The 16,509-nt window shown below is 36.9% G+C and overlaps 1 protein-coding gene across 12 annotated transcripts in view; it reads right to left on the bottom strand.

The window, feature by feature from the left end:
* BBX (BBX high mobility group box domain containing) overlaps positions 1-16,509 on the bottom strand; it is a 278,064-nt gene that overhangs the window by 79,409 nt on the left and 182,146 nt on the right. For all 12 annotated transcript variants that reach the window (XM_082696959.1, XM_082696957.1, XM_082696949.1 and 9 more), the window contains one exon: positions 6,301-6,496. In XM_082696959.1, the coding sequence (XP_082553085.1) occupies positions 6,301-6,496 (196 nt within the window). The remainder of the gene's footprint in view (positions 1-6,300; positions 6,497-16,509) is intronic.

The raw sequence follows: 16,509 nt of genomic DNA, 5'->3' as shown, positions 1-16,509 counted from the left end.
CATGTGGACGCAAAAGTTGGGTATTCATGCCTCCTGATGGCTGAGTAATATTCCATTGTACATACAGACCACAACTTCTTTATTCATTCATCTGCTGAGCATCTCAACTCTTTCCACAGTTTGGCTATTGTGGATCCTGCTGCAGCTATGAACACTGCGGTGCACATGGCCCTTCTTTTGTTACATCGGTATCTTTGGGGTAAATACCCAGTAGTGCAATTGCTGGGTTATAGGGTAGCTCTATTTTTAAATGTTTGAGGAACTTCCACACTGTTTCCCAAAGTGGCTATTATCAATTTGTATTCCTACAAACAGTATTAAGAGAGTTGCCCTTTCTCCAACATCCTCTTCAACATTTGTTTTTTCCTGTCTTGTTAATCTTTGCCATTCTAATTGGTATAAGGTGGGATCTCAATGTGGTTTTGATTTTAATTCCCAGGATGGTTAATGATGATGAACATTTTTCCATGTCTCTATTAGCCATCTCTGTATGTCTTCTTTGATTCTCTTTTCTCACTGTACGTCTTCTTTGGTGTCTATTCATGTCTTCTGCCCATTTTATGATTTATTTGTTATTTGAATACTGAGTTTGAGAAGTTCTTTATAGAACTTGGATATCAGCCCTTTATCTGTAGTGTCATTTGCAAATATCTTCTCCCATTCTATGGATTGCCTTTTTGTTTTGTTGACTGTTTCCTTTGCAGTAAGTACCATGTTTTAATTAAAGGCAAGCCCATTTGCATTCATTGTTCCACAAGAGGCACAACTGGAAATTTCACAACAATGTTATTCACTATACACTAGCTTAATTAACAAAGACCTAACTGTGGGATTACCATGTCATAGAGGCTCACATAATGAGACAAACTCAAGGTGTTTTCCTTCTTTATTTTACTTTAAAGAACATTGTTTCTATAAAGCTGGCCTGTTAAGTATCTTGGTTGATGTCTAGTTCTTAAAATTTCAATTTGAAGGTACAAAAGGTAGATTAATAAACTGTCAAAAATCATGCTAAAAACAGACATCTTTCATAGCTGTCAAAGCTCTCATAGCTTTATCTACAATTATGATTGGTTTGTGAGGAGCTATTATATGAAAAACACCTACTGATATTGATTTAGAACTGGGAGAAAAAGGCATGGAAGACAAATGGTAATCGAAGGAATTCGGTTGGCAGCCCATCCTCCATATACTCTTTTATGGTCCCAACGATAAAAATGTTTTATCATGAAACACTTCAAATGATATAATTTGGGAAGTCTAGAGAGTTCACTAAGGTGAAGTGAAAATTGTACAATGACAGCCAAACAAGGACAGAGCTCTGTTTTGATTCTTCTGGTGTATAGAGAAGCATCATTTCGGGTGGGGTGGGGGTATCCTCAGGCCAGTGTGATCCAGGAACCATCTTACCAGGTCCCATATCTCTGCTTTACCTAGAACTCTACTATAGACACCTACAAAGGAGTCACCTAAAGACTGTTTCCTCAGAATGCTGCCATTCTATCAGACTGCATTTCTTAGCATTTATTTGTTACATTATAAATCACACACTGATTTATTGAGTTCCATTTTTAACTTTGTGAGGATCCTTCATACTGTGTTCCCCTCATGGCTGTACCAATTTACAAGCAACAGCACACAAGGGTTCCCTTTTCTCCATATTCTCATCAGCACCTGCTATTGCTTGTCTTTCTGATGATGTCCGTTATAATAGGTGAGTGGTAGTATCTCATAATGGTTTTAATTTGCATTTTCCTAATGACTAGTAATGTTGAGCATCTTTTCGTGTGCTTGGTTGGCCTTTTGTACATCTTTGGAGAAATGTCTATTCAGAGCCTCTGCCCACTTTTTACTTGGTTGTTTTTATTTTTGTTTTACCATTGAGTTGTAGGAGTTCCTTACAAATTTGGGGTATTAACTTCTTTCAGATATGTGGTTAGAAAATATTTTTTCCCATTCTGTAGGTTGTGTTTTCACTCCGTTGATGCTTGCTTTTGCCATACAGAAGCTCTGAAATGCAGTCTCTCACCTGTTCACCTTTTATTTTGTTGCTTGTGGTTTAGACGTCATATTAAAAAATAAATAAATGAATGAATGAATGAATGAATAAATAAATAAATAAATAAACCTTTACCAAAATGTATGTCAAAGAGCTTTATTCCTATGTTTTCTTCTAAGACTTTCATGGTCTCAGGTGTCACATTTAAGTCTTTAATCCACTTCGTGTTATTATGGTTTCAGATATGGGTCCAGTTTTGTTTTGTTTTTTTTACATGTGCATATCCAATTACCACAGGACCATTTATTGAAAAGACAATCTTTTTTTCTAAGAATTTATTGAATTCTTGGACTGTGTATGTTTGGGGTTATTTACAGGTTCTTGATTCTGTTTCATTGGTCTATCTGTTCTGTATGCCAGTACCATACTGTATTAATGACCATAGCTTTATAGTATAGCTTAAAATCAGAAAGTATGAGGCAACCTGCTTTGTTCTTCTTTCTCGTATTTCCTTGGCTATACAGGGTCTCCTGTGGTTCCATACAGTTTCAGGAATGTTTTTTCTACTGTAAAAACCTTGACTGGAATCTTGATAGGGACTGCATTCAGTCCATAGACAGCTTTTGGTAGTATTAACAATTTTAATTCTTCCAGGAACACAGGATATCTTTCCACTTATTTGTGTCTTTTTTAATTTCCTTCTTCAGTGTCTTACAGTTTTCAAAGGTATTTTACCTCCTTAGTGAAATTTATTACTATCTTCATTGTTTTGATGCTATTGTAAATGGGAACAATTTAGTTTTTAGAAAATCTGTTGTTAGTGTATGGAAATGATACTGATTTTTCTATGTTAATCTTGTACCCTGCAACTTAATGGAATTCACTGATTAGATCCAACAGTTTCTTGGTTAAGTGTGTAGGATTTTCCAAATATAAAGTCATCTGATATACAAACATAATTTTATTTCTTCTTTTTCAGTTCTGATTTTTTTTCTTTTATTTATTTTTCTTGCCTATTGCTATAGCTAGGACTTACAATATCATGCCTAAATAAGAATGGTGAGAGTGGACACCCTTGTCTTATTCCTGATATTAAGAGGAAAATCTTTCTGCCTTTCACGATTAGATATGATGTTAGCTGTTGGCTTGTTATATATGGCCTTTATTATGTTGAGGTATGTTTCTTCTGTTCCTAATTTGTTAAGAATGTTTATCACAAATCGATATTGGATTTTGTCAAATGCTTTTTCTACATCTACTCAGAGGACTGTATGATTCTTTTTATTCTATTAATGTGATATATTCACAATGATTTATTTATATGAGTTGAACCATCCCCGAATCCCCACCTGATCATGGTGAATGATCCTTTAAATGTGCTGCTGAATTTAATCTGCTAGTATTTCACTGAGAATTCCTCAATCTATATTCATCAGGGATATTGGCTTATACTTTTCTTTTCTAGTAGTGTCCCTTCCTGGTTTTTATTTTTTTAATTTTTTTACTTAAAGATTTTATTTATTTGACAGACACAAATTACAAGTAGGCAGAGAGGCAGGCAGAGAGAGAGGGAGAAGCAGGCTCCCTGCTGAGCAGAGAGCCTGATGTGGAGCTCGATCCCAGGACTCTGGGATCATGACCTGAGCCAAAGGCAGAGGCTTTAACCCACTGAGCCACCCAGGCACCCCCTTCCCGGTTTTGATATCAGAATAATGCTGGCATGGAAAATGAGTTTGGGAGTACTCCCTGTTCTTTGATACTTCTGTAAGAGTTTGAGAAGAACCAGTGTTAATTCTTCTTTAAAAGTTTGGTAAAATTTACCAGTTAAGCCATCTGGTCCTGGGCTTGTCTTCACTGGGAAACTTTTGGTTACTAATTCAATTGTCTTACTTACCTTAATAACTGATTTAGGAAGATTTCTATTTTTTACTGATTTGATGTCATTAAGTTGCATGTTTCTAAAATTTCTCCTAGTTGTCCAGTTTGTTGTCATATAGTTGTTCATAGTAGCCTCTTATGATCCTATGTATTTTCCTGCTATCAGTTGTAATGTCTCCTTTTTCATTTATAGTATGACTGATTTGGGTCCTTCATCTATTTTCTGTGGTTAGTCTGGCTAAAGGTTTGTTGATTTTATTTATCTTTTCCAAGAACAAACTATCTTAGTTTGGCTAACATTTTCTCTTGTTTTTCTATTCTCTATTTCATTTATTTTCTACTGGAATCTTTACTATTTCCCTTCTGCTAACTGGAGCTCTGTTCTTTATCTAGTTTCTTAAGGCATAGAATTAGGTTATTTCTTTGTGATATTTCTTGCTTCTTAATGTAGGACTTGTTGCTATGAACTGCCCTCTCAGAACTGCTTTTGCTGCATCCCACAAATTCTGATATATTAGGTTTCCACTTTCTTATCTCAAGAAACTTTTCACTTCTCCTTTCATTTCTTTTTGATCCATTGGTTGTTCTATAGAGTGCTGTTTAATTTTTATGTGTTTTCGAATACTTCAATTTTCCTCTTGTTTTTAATTTCTAGTTTCATGCCACTTTGGTCAGAAGATACTTGGTACTTCAGCCTTCTTGAGTTTGTTGCTCGTTTTGTGGCCTAAACATACGGTTTATCCTAGAAAATATTTCATGTGTGTATGGAAACAACCAGTAAACACTGATGTATAAATGCATAAAAAACGGTAGCTTGGTGGCTCAGTTGGTTAAGCATCTGCCTTCGGCTCAGGTCATGATCCCAGAATCCTGGGATCAAGCCCTGCGTTGGGCTCGTTGCTCAGTGGGGAGCCTGCTTCTCCTCCCTCTGCTGTTCCCCCTGCTTGTTCTCGCTCTCTCTGTATGTCAAATAAATAAAAATCTTTAAAAAAAATAAATGGATATAAAAGACATGATCAAGCACGTGCGCACACACACACACACACACAGTGAGGTATTATTCAGCCACAAAAAATGAGGCAATCCTACCACTGGTGACAAAAAGGATGTACTCTGAAGACATTATGCTAACTGAAATCAGAGAAGGACAAATGCTATATGATTTTACTTATATGTGGAATCTTAAAAAAAAAAAAGAAATATTAAAAAAAAAGAGATCAAACTTGTGATTATCAGAGGCAGAGAGAGGGTAGAAGGAGGAAGAACAGGAGAAAAGGTGGTCACAAACGTCTACTTACAGGATAAGTAAGTACTAGGGATATAATGTATGACATACTGCCTATAGCTGACACTGCTGTACGACAAACAGGAAAGTTAAGAGAGTTAATTCTAAAAGTTCTCATCACAAGGAGAAATTTTTTTTCCTTTTTTCCTTTCTTTTTATTGTATATATATGAGGAGACAGATGTTAGCTGAAGCTGTTATAATCATTTCACAATTTATATAAATCAAACCAACAATCTGTAAATCCTAAACTTATACAACAATGTAGGTCAATTATTTCTCAATAAAATTGGATTAAAAAACAAAAAAGTGTTATCACAATATTGCTCAATCTCCTTTCCCAGGCTCTACATACTGCAAATAGTTCAGTGCTGTCATTTTCAAGAAAATTTGTTTATAATAAATAATGAAATAGGAACCATTTAACTCATCCTGGAAATTTTATCCTGGAAAATTTCTCTCTTGATTACTGCACTGCAATAGCCAGGAATAGAGAGCCATTTGCAGAATGAATATAAGTACTTTATTTCATGGTAATAAACGCTTTAGCATTCCTTACCACCCAAAGAGTATTAAAGGTCCCATAACAAATGGGACCATCTGGAACTTTTAATATGCCTGGCTCATACAGGAATGGGGGTGGATGGGAATTCCTTCTACGAAACAGCTGTCAGATCCATCTCAGATTTGTGATGGAACTGTTCATATTCTTGCCCTAGATGCTTCAAATCCTCAGATGATCAACATAATTATGGCTTTTTAAGTACAATAACTTAGATACTTACTGGGATAGCTTAATAGTGTGTACATATGTGTAAGCTAATTTCTTACGTTATAAAATTCCCTGAACAATTAATCTCTGGTCTGCCCTTTCATAATGTCAATTTCAGAAATTCATATATATGTATAATGACTCTACTACTTGGTCCATACTTCCTTTAATCATACATACACATTCTATGTGTGTTGTGTTCCAAAGCTTTCAGATATGCTATATCTTTGCACTGTTTCACACTAGCTATAAATTTTGCTTTTCTCTCACTATGTATATATTACACATATATAATTTATTAAAAATAGTGCCTAAATGTATTGCCTTGTCCTTAAAACAGAATAAGTAAAATACTGTCTTAACTCACCAGCCATTCCAAAGTTTAGCTGAGGCATTTCTTCAGTCTTTGCTTTCTTGGGGCTTGGCAAATCTCTCGAAGAGTCAGATGGGAAGGCCCATAGTTTCTTTCGTGGATTGACAGTGGGTGTTGGGGATTTCACAGGCTTGTTTGTGGTAGGACACCATTTGTAGCCAGGATTTGCTTTCATAAATGCATCTTTATACTGTAAAGAACAGATAACAGATTTTAAGTAGTATACAAATTGAAAAACCTCTAATAGTCTTCGTATCTCACCCTGCTACCATTAAATAATTAATGAAAAAAATACTGCCAATAACTACCGTGGCTTTACTTATAGAAGAATGATAATCTCAGCCCAGGGTTTAGAGATAGGACATGGACTAACTACTAGAAAATTCATTTGTGGAAGATGGGTCCAGGGGCAACAAGTTTGTATCTTTTGACCCATGTATTTTTTTAAGTATACAAAAAGAGGCCTTGCCATGGAAGAGAGGGAGTTATTTGTACGGGAAAGAGCAAGGGCTTTGAAGACAGAAAGAGCAGAATTCAAATTCTAATACCTCAACTTAGGGCTAGAGTGACCAAAGATGGAGAATATAACCTCTCTGGGCCTTAATCACAGCTTCCATGAACTGGGAAAAATACCACCAATGTGTAGGCTTATTGTAAACTACGATTCACCATTTGGCACCCAATTCAATGTGGGCATGAGGGGCACATTACAAACTGTGAGTCAATACCAGAACCAGTAACCAGATTCTGCTCATTGGTAAGGACGCCAAAAAATACAATCTCTTCTTTGAAGTACCGGTGAGGCAAGTGCAGGCAAACTTAACAAAGCTGCTTAATCAGCTCTGGGGTTAACATTCTAAGATGAGTGGTGAGAAGGGGAACAAGGTAGCGAAAACTGTTTTATGACTCTTCAGTTGAGGATGCTAGACCATGTGGAGGAAAGAGGATACACACACACCTCAGAGATACTGTGGGTTTGCTTACAGACCACCGCAATAAAATGAGTGTCACAATAAAGCCAGTCAAACAGATTTCTTGGTTTCCCAGTGTATGTAAATGTTATGTTTACATTATACTACAGCCTATTCAGAATGCAATAGCACTCTATCTTAAAAGACAACAAAATATCTTAATTATAAATTCTTTATTGCTAAATAATGCTAACCACCAGTTGAGCTCTCAGCAAGCTGTAATCACAGAACACAGATCACCATAACAAATGTAATAATGGAAAAGTTGGAAATATTGTTAAGAATTACCCAAAGGAAATCCAGAGACACGAAGCGAGGAAATACTGTTGGAAAAAATGTGCCAACAGACTCGCTTGACACAGCATTGCCATAAACCTTCAGTTTGTAAAAAACTTAAGTATCTGGGAAGCACCAACATCCCAGGATTTTGTAATAACCAGGTGCAACTACAAATGTGAACATGCTCAGAGTTGTGATGTGTGATGTTCCAATTAATCCATCACAAACCTTATGTCTTTAACTTGGAGGTTTCAACCTTCACTGACAATAGCCTCCTTTTCCCCTTATTTTTGTGACTTTCTTCTTTATCTCTTTCTGCCAACTCCGTCTCCTCCTTCCCCTTTTATGGTAATAAAACTAAGTGAAATATATTTATTGCTATTCATTATACATTGCCAAAATGATCTAATAAAAATGTATTTTCCATGTATTCAAATATTCCATATTGCTAACTGCTGAAAACTTTATTAAATCAATACAATTGTTTCAATCCCATAAGCTTGCCCTTTAAAATGCTTGCTCTATGTGTAAACTAATTTAGTATGCATTCCAAACAGCTTTTTATTTATGCAACAGGAAAAAAGATTCTTTTTTTTTTTAAAGGTTTTTTATTTATTTATTTGACAGAGAGAAATCACAAGTAGATGGAGAGGCAGGAAGAGAGAGAGGGAAGCAGGCTCCCTGCTGAGCAGAGAGCCCGATGCGGGACTCGATCCCAGGACCCGAGATCATGACCTGAGCCGAAGGCAGCAGCTTAACCCACTGAGCCACCCAGGCGCCCCGAAAAAAGATTCTTTTATCCTTGGTATAACAAAGTATATATAATCCAAATAAACTTTGCATTTTTCCCACTTTAAGAAATCATTTAAATGAAAACTGTACCGTAGGTAATATAATGCAAGTGTTAATAATCAATGGTTTAGAATTATCCCCAAATTATCTTAACTCAAGTTTTTTTCTTTTTAAAGATTTATTTATTTATTTATTTATTTGACAGAGAGAGAGAGAGAGAGATATCACAAGTAGGAGAAAGGCCGGGGGGGGGGGGGTGAGGCAGGCTCCCTGCTGAGCAGAGAGCCCACTGCCAAGCTCAATCCCAGGACCCTGAGATCATGATCTGAGCCAAAGGTTAGATCATGATCTAACCCACTGAGCCACCCAGAAGCCCCTTAACCCAAGTTTCCTGAATAAGCTTTAAAAACCACAAAACAAAAATAAAAACACCTAAAAGCTGTACTTCTGCATTTTGCTACATAGGTACATGTATAAGGAAGGTAAGCACAAAATAATGAAAAACACAGTCCCACTTTTCTTCCAAAAATAATTAAATTAAGGATGCAAGGCCAGAGCCAAACTAGAATTTACCATCACATAGCAGAATAACTCTGGAGACATCAAATATGATATAAGAGATTCCCTGCTCTGGTGCGTTCACCTGTATGGGGGATTTACACACTGAGCTGAAGCAGACAAATGGCCTGGCCTCCTGTCTGAAGGTGGAAAGTGACAAATGGTAGGGTGAGGTGAAAATGGAGGAACAGACACAGGCATCATTCTTGTGTCCCAAGGAAAGACACACGGGCTGGTATGTCAGATGAACAGTCATCTGGACAAAGGTCACCGCTCCATAAAATGACGAAAGACTTTCAAACAAATTAACACATTTGTCATGAGAAATTTTTAAAAATTTGGAATTTTTAAAGAAGTCCTGGTTGTGAAAGATGCTGGATTAGATGACAGACACCAGTTAAGAGCATGAATTAAAGTCTGCCTTTAACTGTTTACAATCCACAATTTTTCACACAAACATTCTTTTTTTTTTAACGCATGGTTCATCAGCCTTCCCCTAGTTCAGGCACAAAAGATGGTCTTCCAAAGAATCTGTAAAAACAGGGAAGCTCACTATGGGCTGAAGAACAGAAGTTGAGAATATGGCCTGGAGGATGTGGGGTTTTATAGAAAATGAGAGCTGAGAATTCACTAGGAAGGTCAATACTCTAACTGGATTACAGTATTAATCTCTCAGATCCAGATCCTTAAACTTAATGTAAATGAGCAGTAACAAGACAACATTCATTAGCTCAATCAGAAATATACTGAGCAAAAGCATTAAGAATGTGGGAGATTGAGAAAAGAGTAACACACAGTTCTTGTCCTTTAGGAATTTAAAGCTTCCATGGAGATGTCATAAATTCACGTAAAGACACTCTTGAACACCAAGTGAAGGCAGAGGCAGAAAGAGCCTCAGGGTATGAGGATGTCTCTCTGTCCTTGGAACTGGACACCTCATCAATCACTTGCTCTGATTCAACTATAAGAAACAACAGAAAAGCTTAATCATTTGTTGTGATGAGGTTATTAGGAAAAGGATTACAGAGAAGGCTGAGTAAGGGAGAAACGGAGAAAGAGAGTATATAGTAAGAAGCAAATAGCTGAGTAAAACCGTTAGCATTCTGGTCAACTATGTGGACTAAAATCCATCATTACAGAATTTAAAGGGCCAAAGAGATGGCCCCATCCATCTGGATCTCTAGGGCAGGGCTCTTCACGCTGAGAGTGAGAGGGAAACTTGTTTTTATCCAGGAACATCAATCATGGGCTATTGGTCCAATCTTGTAGATAAATAACCTCTTGCTAAAAAAAGAGGTTATTCCATTAAAATAAAAATTCACCTGATGGTTTCCATTTTTTTTTCTTCAAAATTTCCAACTCCCAACTACCACAGTACTTAATTAGCAATAATAGTAAGTCACCGTTATTCAGTAATGGTTTGAATACACACTCTGTCAAGGTATTTCATCTACCTCATATATGACAGTGAAATTATTATATACCAAAAAACAATACTCCATTTATGTTAATCTTTTAAAAACTGGGTCTCAACATTAAATACCATTCTGAATCCTTTGTAAGAATGAAAATCTGACCTTAAAAAGCACTTTAATGTAAATGAAAAATATATTAACTGTTCTCCAATGACTTGTTTTTAAGGCGGGGGGGGCACATCTGAAATCCAGTGATATTGCTAGCTATTATTATGATCTAGATTTTCTCAACAAAGTGAAAAGAGAATGGCAAGCCTGGTGAGGTCCAGGAGTAAGGAACACTGGAAATGTCTATATAAATAAAGACAGCTGACTCTGGCACAGATATATGAAATGCCACCATGATTAAAAACAAACAAACAAAACACAACCTACCAGAACCACGAGGAGAGAATATAAAAAAAAAGTATCTGATTTTTAAAAAACAGATACAGCACATTTTTTATGTTGTGACTCTGCAGGGGTGTAAGTGAACCCTTACACAATAAATTTTGAGACAGCTGTACCTCTTCACATGGGCAGCAGAAATCACATTATACAAGGGTGGGAAGAGGAAAGGGCGAGGCTTGGCAAGTGTCACTAATCTATACTTTCTTAGTTTGAGGAGCTTTAAGTCTAAAACCATTCATTTAGATAATAAAACTCGATAGCACTATCTGATCTGAATTATTTTTACTAGATACTTCTAATCGGCAGAAAATTAGACTGTATTATGTGGCAGAACATGGAATTCAGTTTATGGTTTTGACAACAAAAATATTTTAAGCTATTCATGAACCTGCATAACTTGCATGCTAAAAGCTAATGTAATAAAAATTATATACTTCAAAAAGTGACTTGAATAAGCAGCCAGGAAACTGTTTGGTTTCACTATGGAAAAGTTATAAAGAAAAAACTGAGTTGGCTGTAGATAAGATTACCTAAAATGGTTGTAAGGATCGCCATGGCAACAATAGTTCATTCTCATGTATAAATTTTTTTAAAAGGACAATTTTACTCCCCAATTTAGGTAAACCAGGAGAAAAGTCAGTTTAATTAGCACTAATAAAATCAAATTTTATAATTTCCTTTAAAATGTAATTTTGTTACCTCGGGAAAAAGCAGACAGGGATCTGGGGGGGGAAAAAAAGACCTATCTGCATTTCTGAGAATGTATTAATAAATTCACATGTTAACTAATTTGAATTGTAAAATGTGTAAGTTTTCTTTTTAAAAAAGTGTGTTCGCTAAGGTTTAGTGTTTTCCTTAAACATTTCATACTTTCTCCTTACAAAATAATTTAGAGCATGAATTTATAATTTTTCAAACAGTGCAAAAGGTAATTTTTATCTATATCCCTTGAATGATAACCAATTCTAAACTAATCAAGATTTACTACAGTGGCAACCTACAGGATACTGGTGTATTAGGTCCCTCAATCAATCCAAAAAATCAATACCTGAAACGAACACCAAAATGAATTTTAAGAGACTCAGTTTAAATTCTCCATGTATCACTCCCTGTGGGATCTATTTTTCATCAGAAGCTATGGCTTCCTTATAAAGTCCTTATAATCTTATTTGATTTGAATATTTAAATCTCAATGTTTACTAGCTAACTGGACTGGTGTTTCTGAAATCAAGTAGTTCGCTCATTGGGCTGAACGACTCTCATTAGGGGTTATCAATCACACTGGAGTATCTGCCAAGTTAGGCAAAGGATATAACCGGCTTTGTTGGTTCTGGGGTTTGGGTGTTGCATTTCAGCAGCCCTTCGCTGTGTTAACAGGTCCTAATAAAAATAACTAATCACTTCGTAGAGAAGGATCAAATACAAACAAACTTCAGTTTGCTCATCAAGAAAATGACAAAAACTGCCACTTGGTAGAGCGTTTTAAGCTTGGTGGAATGCTTGCATATACCGCTGCCTTAACTGCATCTTACTCAACCCCTAAGAGGGCATGGCGGGCATCCTGACACTCTACAGAGGTGGGAACTCAGAAAGGTCTGAGAAGGGGGAAAGCCAAGCCCGAGAACTCAAGCTCTTCTACTATTAACTTGCTTCCTTGGATAAAGTCACTGCACTATTCTGGGCCTCAGTGTCCTCAGGGTCTTCATCTTTTGCTGTGGGGGGGGGGGGGGGGAATCTACCTCCTGGGATTATTTTGAGGACTGAATGAACTAGAAATATTTATAGAAGAACCCTGGGCAGAATACAGCAATATACAGCAATATTCAAAAACTAACTATTACCATCTCAAAAATAAGCACTTAAGTATTTTTTTTAATACAATAAGAAAGGGGCACCTGGATGGCTCAGTCAGTTAAGCATCAACTCTCGATTTCAGCTCAGGTCATGATCTCAGAGTTCTGAAACTGAGCCTCAGGAAAGGCTGTAAGGTCAGCAAGAGCCTGCTTGAGGATTCTCTCTCACCTTTCTCCCTCTGCCCCTCCCCCTTTCAGGCTCACACACTCCCTCTCTCTCAAATAAACAAATATAATCTTTAAAAAATAAAATAAAATAAATGCAGTAAGAAAGTCCTGATATCTGGAACATAGGACTGGAAAAGGTCTCAAAAACAAGACCTCCCAATGAACCATGGAGTCTTTGGTTTTACTGTCCACATCCCCTCAAAGTAGTGGGGCACCTAGTAAGTCATACTCAGAAAATCCCATATAGAGTAAGTCATGTCATTAGATGTAGCCAAGAGTGGCTGACAGAGGACGGCAATGTCAACTAACAGCTGAAGGTGGATCCGAAAGACTGACTCATGGAAAAGCAAAGAGGAAATCCAAAAGAAGATTTAAGAATCAATTACGGTACGGAGAAAAATGTGACTATATCTTAACTGTTCACAAAGATCTTGCCAAATCACAAATTATAAAATAATTATTGTTCGGAAACAATGGTTTGAAATCTTCAAAAACATTCAAAAGGCAATCCAAATGCTTAAAGTAAGGAAGTACATAAACAAAACTTTAAGTTTCAGGATAAATATACAAAATAAAATGTTTAAGGAAACAGCCAAGTTTCATCTACCTGGAAATCACTTATATGTAACAGCAGTTCTTCAAGGATACTGGAAAAATGAGGTGCTACTCTAGTTTAGTGGTGTGCACGATGCCAAGGCATCGTCCTGTAAGAACACAGACGCTGGTTAAGTGTGGTATGTGTGATGGGAAATAAAAATTCCCTAGAGTTATAATATATGAGGAAACAAGAGTCTGCCTTCTTTGGAGAAGAATCCATTTCTAATAAAGCCAAAGCAATGGAATAAATAGTTCAGTTTTATCTTTAAGAAATACAAAGAATTAATCACTAAAACTCCATGGAGTTTTGTAGTGATGAGTATCTTTCCTAAGGTATTGATGGCAACAGATACAAAAGGCTATTACAGTTACCTTCAGGTTACTTTTATTGCATGTAATTCCATAGCTGTTTTATTGCCATACAAATGAAACTTCCAACTTGTCAGCATGGTCTCGTGATTTTTGTCTTACATCATCATTACCTATTAGTGTCCTACACATATCCTAGGCTCAGGGTAAAACAAACTTTCTCGTTCCTGAAACTTATCCTGCTCTTATCCCTGCTTCCACTCTGAATCCTCTACTGACACCCAGGATAGGTTCTTTCAACTCCATAAAGCCTTTTCTGAAATATCCCCACTAATACACACCCCAGCACAAGCTGACTTTTCCCATTAGACCTGTGACATTTTATTGCTACCATTTTTACCATAATTATTTAAACCTCTTACCTTGCAGGCATCCAAGTGAGAATCACATAGTAAAAGAATGCTAGAATCAAACAGGCAACAGTATCCCAGCGCCACAATGTGTGACTGGTCAAGATACCGACTCCAAAGAGCCTTATTAAATCCCCGCTCTGAAGAATGGGGACAATCATAACTGACTTTACGTGTCTGTGCTTCTAAAAAACATCAAGCTTGGAATGAACTAATCAATCAATAAATGCATGGGTTCTGCCTTATGCCTCTCATCCTACAAAAAAGAAGGGAGGGAGTAATATAAAGTCATTCAAAATTGTTTTGACTTTCCAGATCTTCTCCTCTCCTTGGCACCTACTCTACTGTTCCAGAAAAACTAGATAGGTGATCTTCTAAACTGACTTGTAAAATGATTAATTCTGATCAGTAGTTTAAATGATAGGCGGAAGGTTTCAGCAATATCCTAGGCAAAAACGAAGATTTCTGTTCCTGTATTTTTAAGAGTGAGAACGTACTACATTAAAGGGAAAAGTAAAGTTGCTCCTGCATCTCCTACCCTGCAGTCCCACAGTCAGAAGTCAGAGCCTGGGAACATCCACAACCCTGCACCATCACACGCATTGCTGAATTTAAAAAAATGACCCACATTATAGCCTTAAGATGGTATTTTTTACATTACTTATAACCAGTTATTGCTCTAATGAGATTCATCAGACAGCATGAAACCCTCATTCAACCTTCCCCTCCCCCCCACAATGCAAATGAGTACTGGGCCAACAATTCAAGAAACTGAAAACAAATCCCAGAATGGCTGTTTGCGCTCACCAAATGCACTAAAAGATAATGAGGAGCAAGACAAGCATCACAGAAAGCTTTAACAGGTTAAAATAATAAACCCTTCCAGGCTGTATTACTGATTACTCACTTCTTTTAAGAAAATATCTCTTTTTAAGTATTCACCTTCACACAAAAAACTGTCCTGAAAGAAGACTATGTCTTATTCCTATAGAGAACATAATCAAAATCTGGTGTTTGAAATGAAAACGTTACAAAAGTTTTAAACAAAAAAAGACTGCTTGGGTGAGAGAACCTTGCGGAGCCAAGACCTCATTCATCATTAGCAACCACCAACAGACATGGTACACTGAAGCCCCTCAACTAAGCTTTTTTTTTTTTTTTAAGATTTTATTTATTTATTTGACAGAGGGAGAGATCACAAGTAGGCAGAGAGGCAGGCAGAGAGGGAGGGGGAAGCAGGCTTTCCACTGAGCAGAGAGCCCATGTGGGGCTCGATCCCAGGAACCTGAGACCATGACCTGAGCCAAAGGCAGAGGCTTAACCCACAGAGCCACCCAGGTGCCCCTCAACTAAGCTTTTTGTTGCTAAAACTGACGTTGCAATGAAGACAGCACTATTAATACAAAAAGCACCAGCACAATGGCCTGCACCTTAATTTCAAAACCATGTAGTAAACACATTGAATAAGTCAGTATCACTTATGGCTAGAAACCAATTATATCATGATTTTGTAAGTGGCTGAACCCTCCACACCTGACTAGAAATGAGACAGCATTTCCTAACAGCAACTATAAACAAGGCAGGTTGCAGGGCGGAAGACCCCCCCCCCCCCAAATATATGGCAGATTGCAGAGGCCACCTGAACAGACTTCATTCCGGGTGCCCCATTGGCAAATACTGTGAGCCTAATTAATTAGTAAGAGATTTCCTGTATGAAAATAATACTTCCTCTTCTTAAAAGTGGCCACCTATTGGGTTTGTAAATTAGCAGTATTTAAGAAAAGGCAAACAATGTACTTGGGACAGGCTGCGTGTTATCAAAAAACAGCAATTCAAAACTGAACTCAAGTATTTAATTATAGGAAGCTAATGTGGTTCCCTATGAGGTTTCAGGTAATTGTTTATTTTATCACATAAGCATAGGACTATAAGAAAAATCTAAGGCTATTTAATGGGAAAATGCTGTTAATTACTATGATGCTAGCTGAAATCTACTGAAACATTTAAAATCATGTAGGTAACTGGAATTGATTTTAAATTTTCCAGATACCCAGGGGACCTGGCTTGCTCAGTCCACTAAGTGTCTGCCTTCAGCTCTGATCATGATCTTTGGGGTTCTGGGATGGAGCCCCACGTGGAGCCCCCAGCTCAACAGGAAGCCTTCTCTCTCTCTCCCTTTTCCCCTCCCCCACGCTTATGCTCTCTCCAGCTGGCTCTCTCAAATAAATAATATCTTTAACATTTTTTTTTTAATTTCCAGATACCATAACATAGTCAAAATCCTATCTTTATTAACAGCCAACTCACAAAGTCTTATGTGATCATTAATTACATAACAACTAGGCTAATCATATACTCTGGATTCAAATATCCTTTAACACTGCATAAGAAATTTTTATGT

Source organism: Mustela nivalis, assembly GCF_964662115.1.
Source record: "Mustela nivalis genome assembly, chromosome: 1".
Taxonomy (NCBI): domain Eukaryota; kingdom Metazoa; phylum Chordata; class Mammalia; order Carnivora; family Mustelidae; genus Mustela; species Mustela nivalis.
Note: the sequence above shows the minus strand (reverse complement) of the source record. Positions and strands in the feature narration are given on the sequence as shown.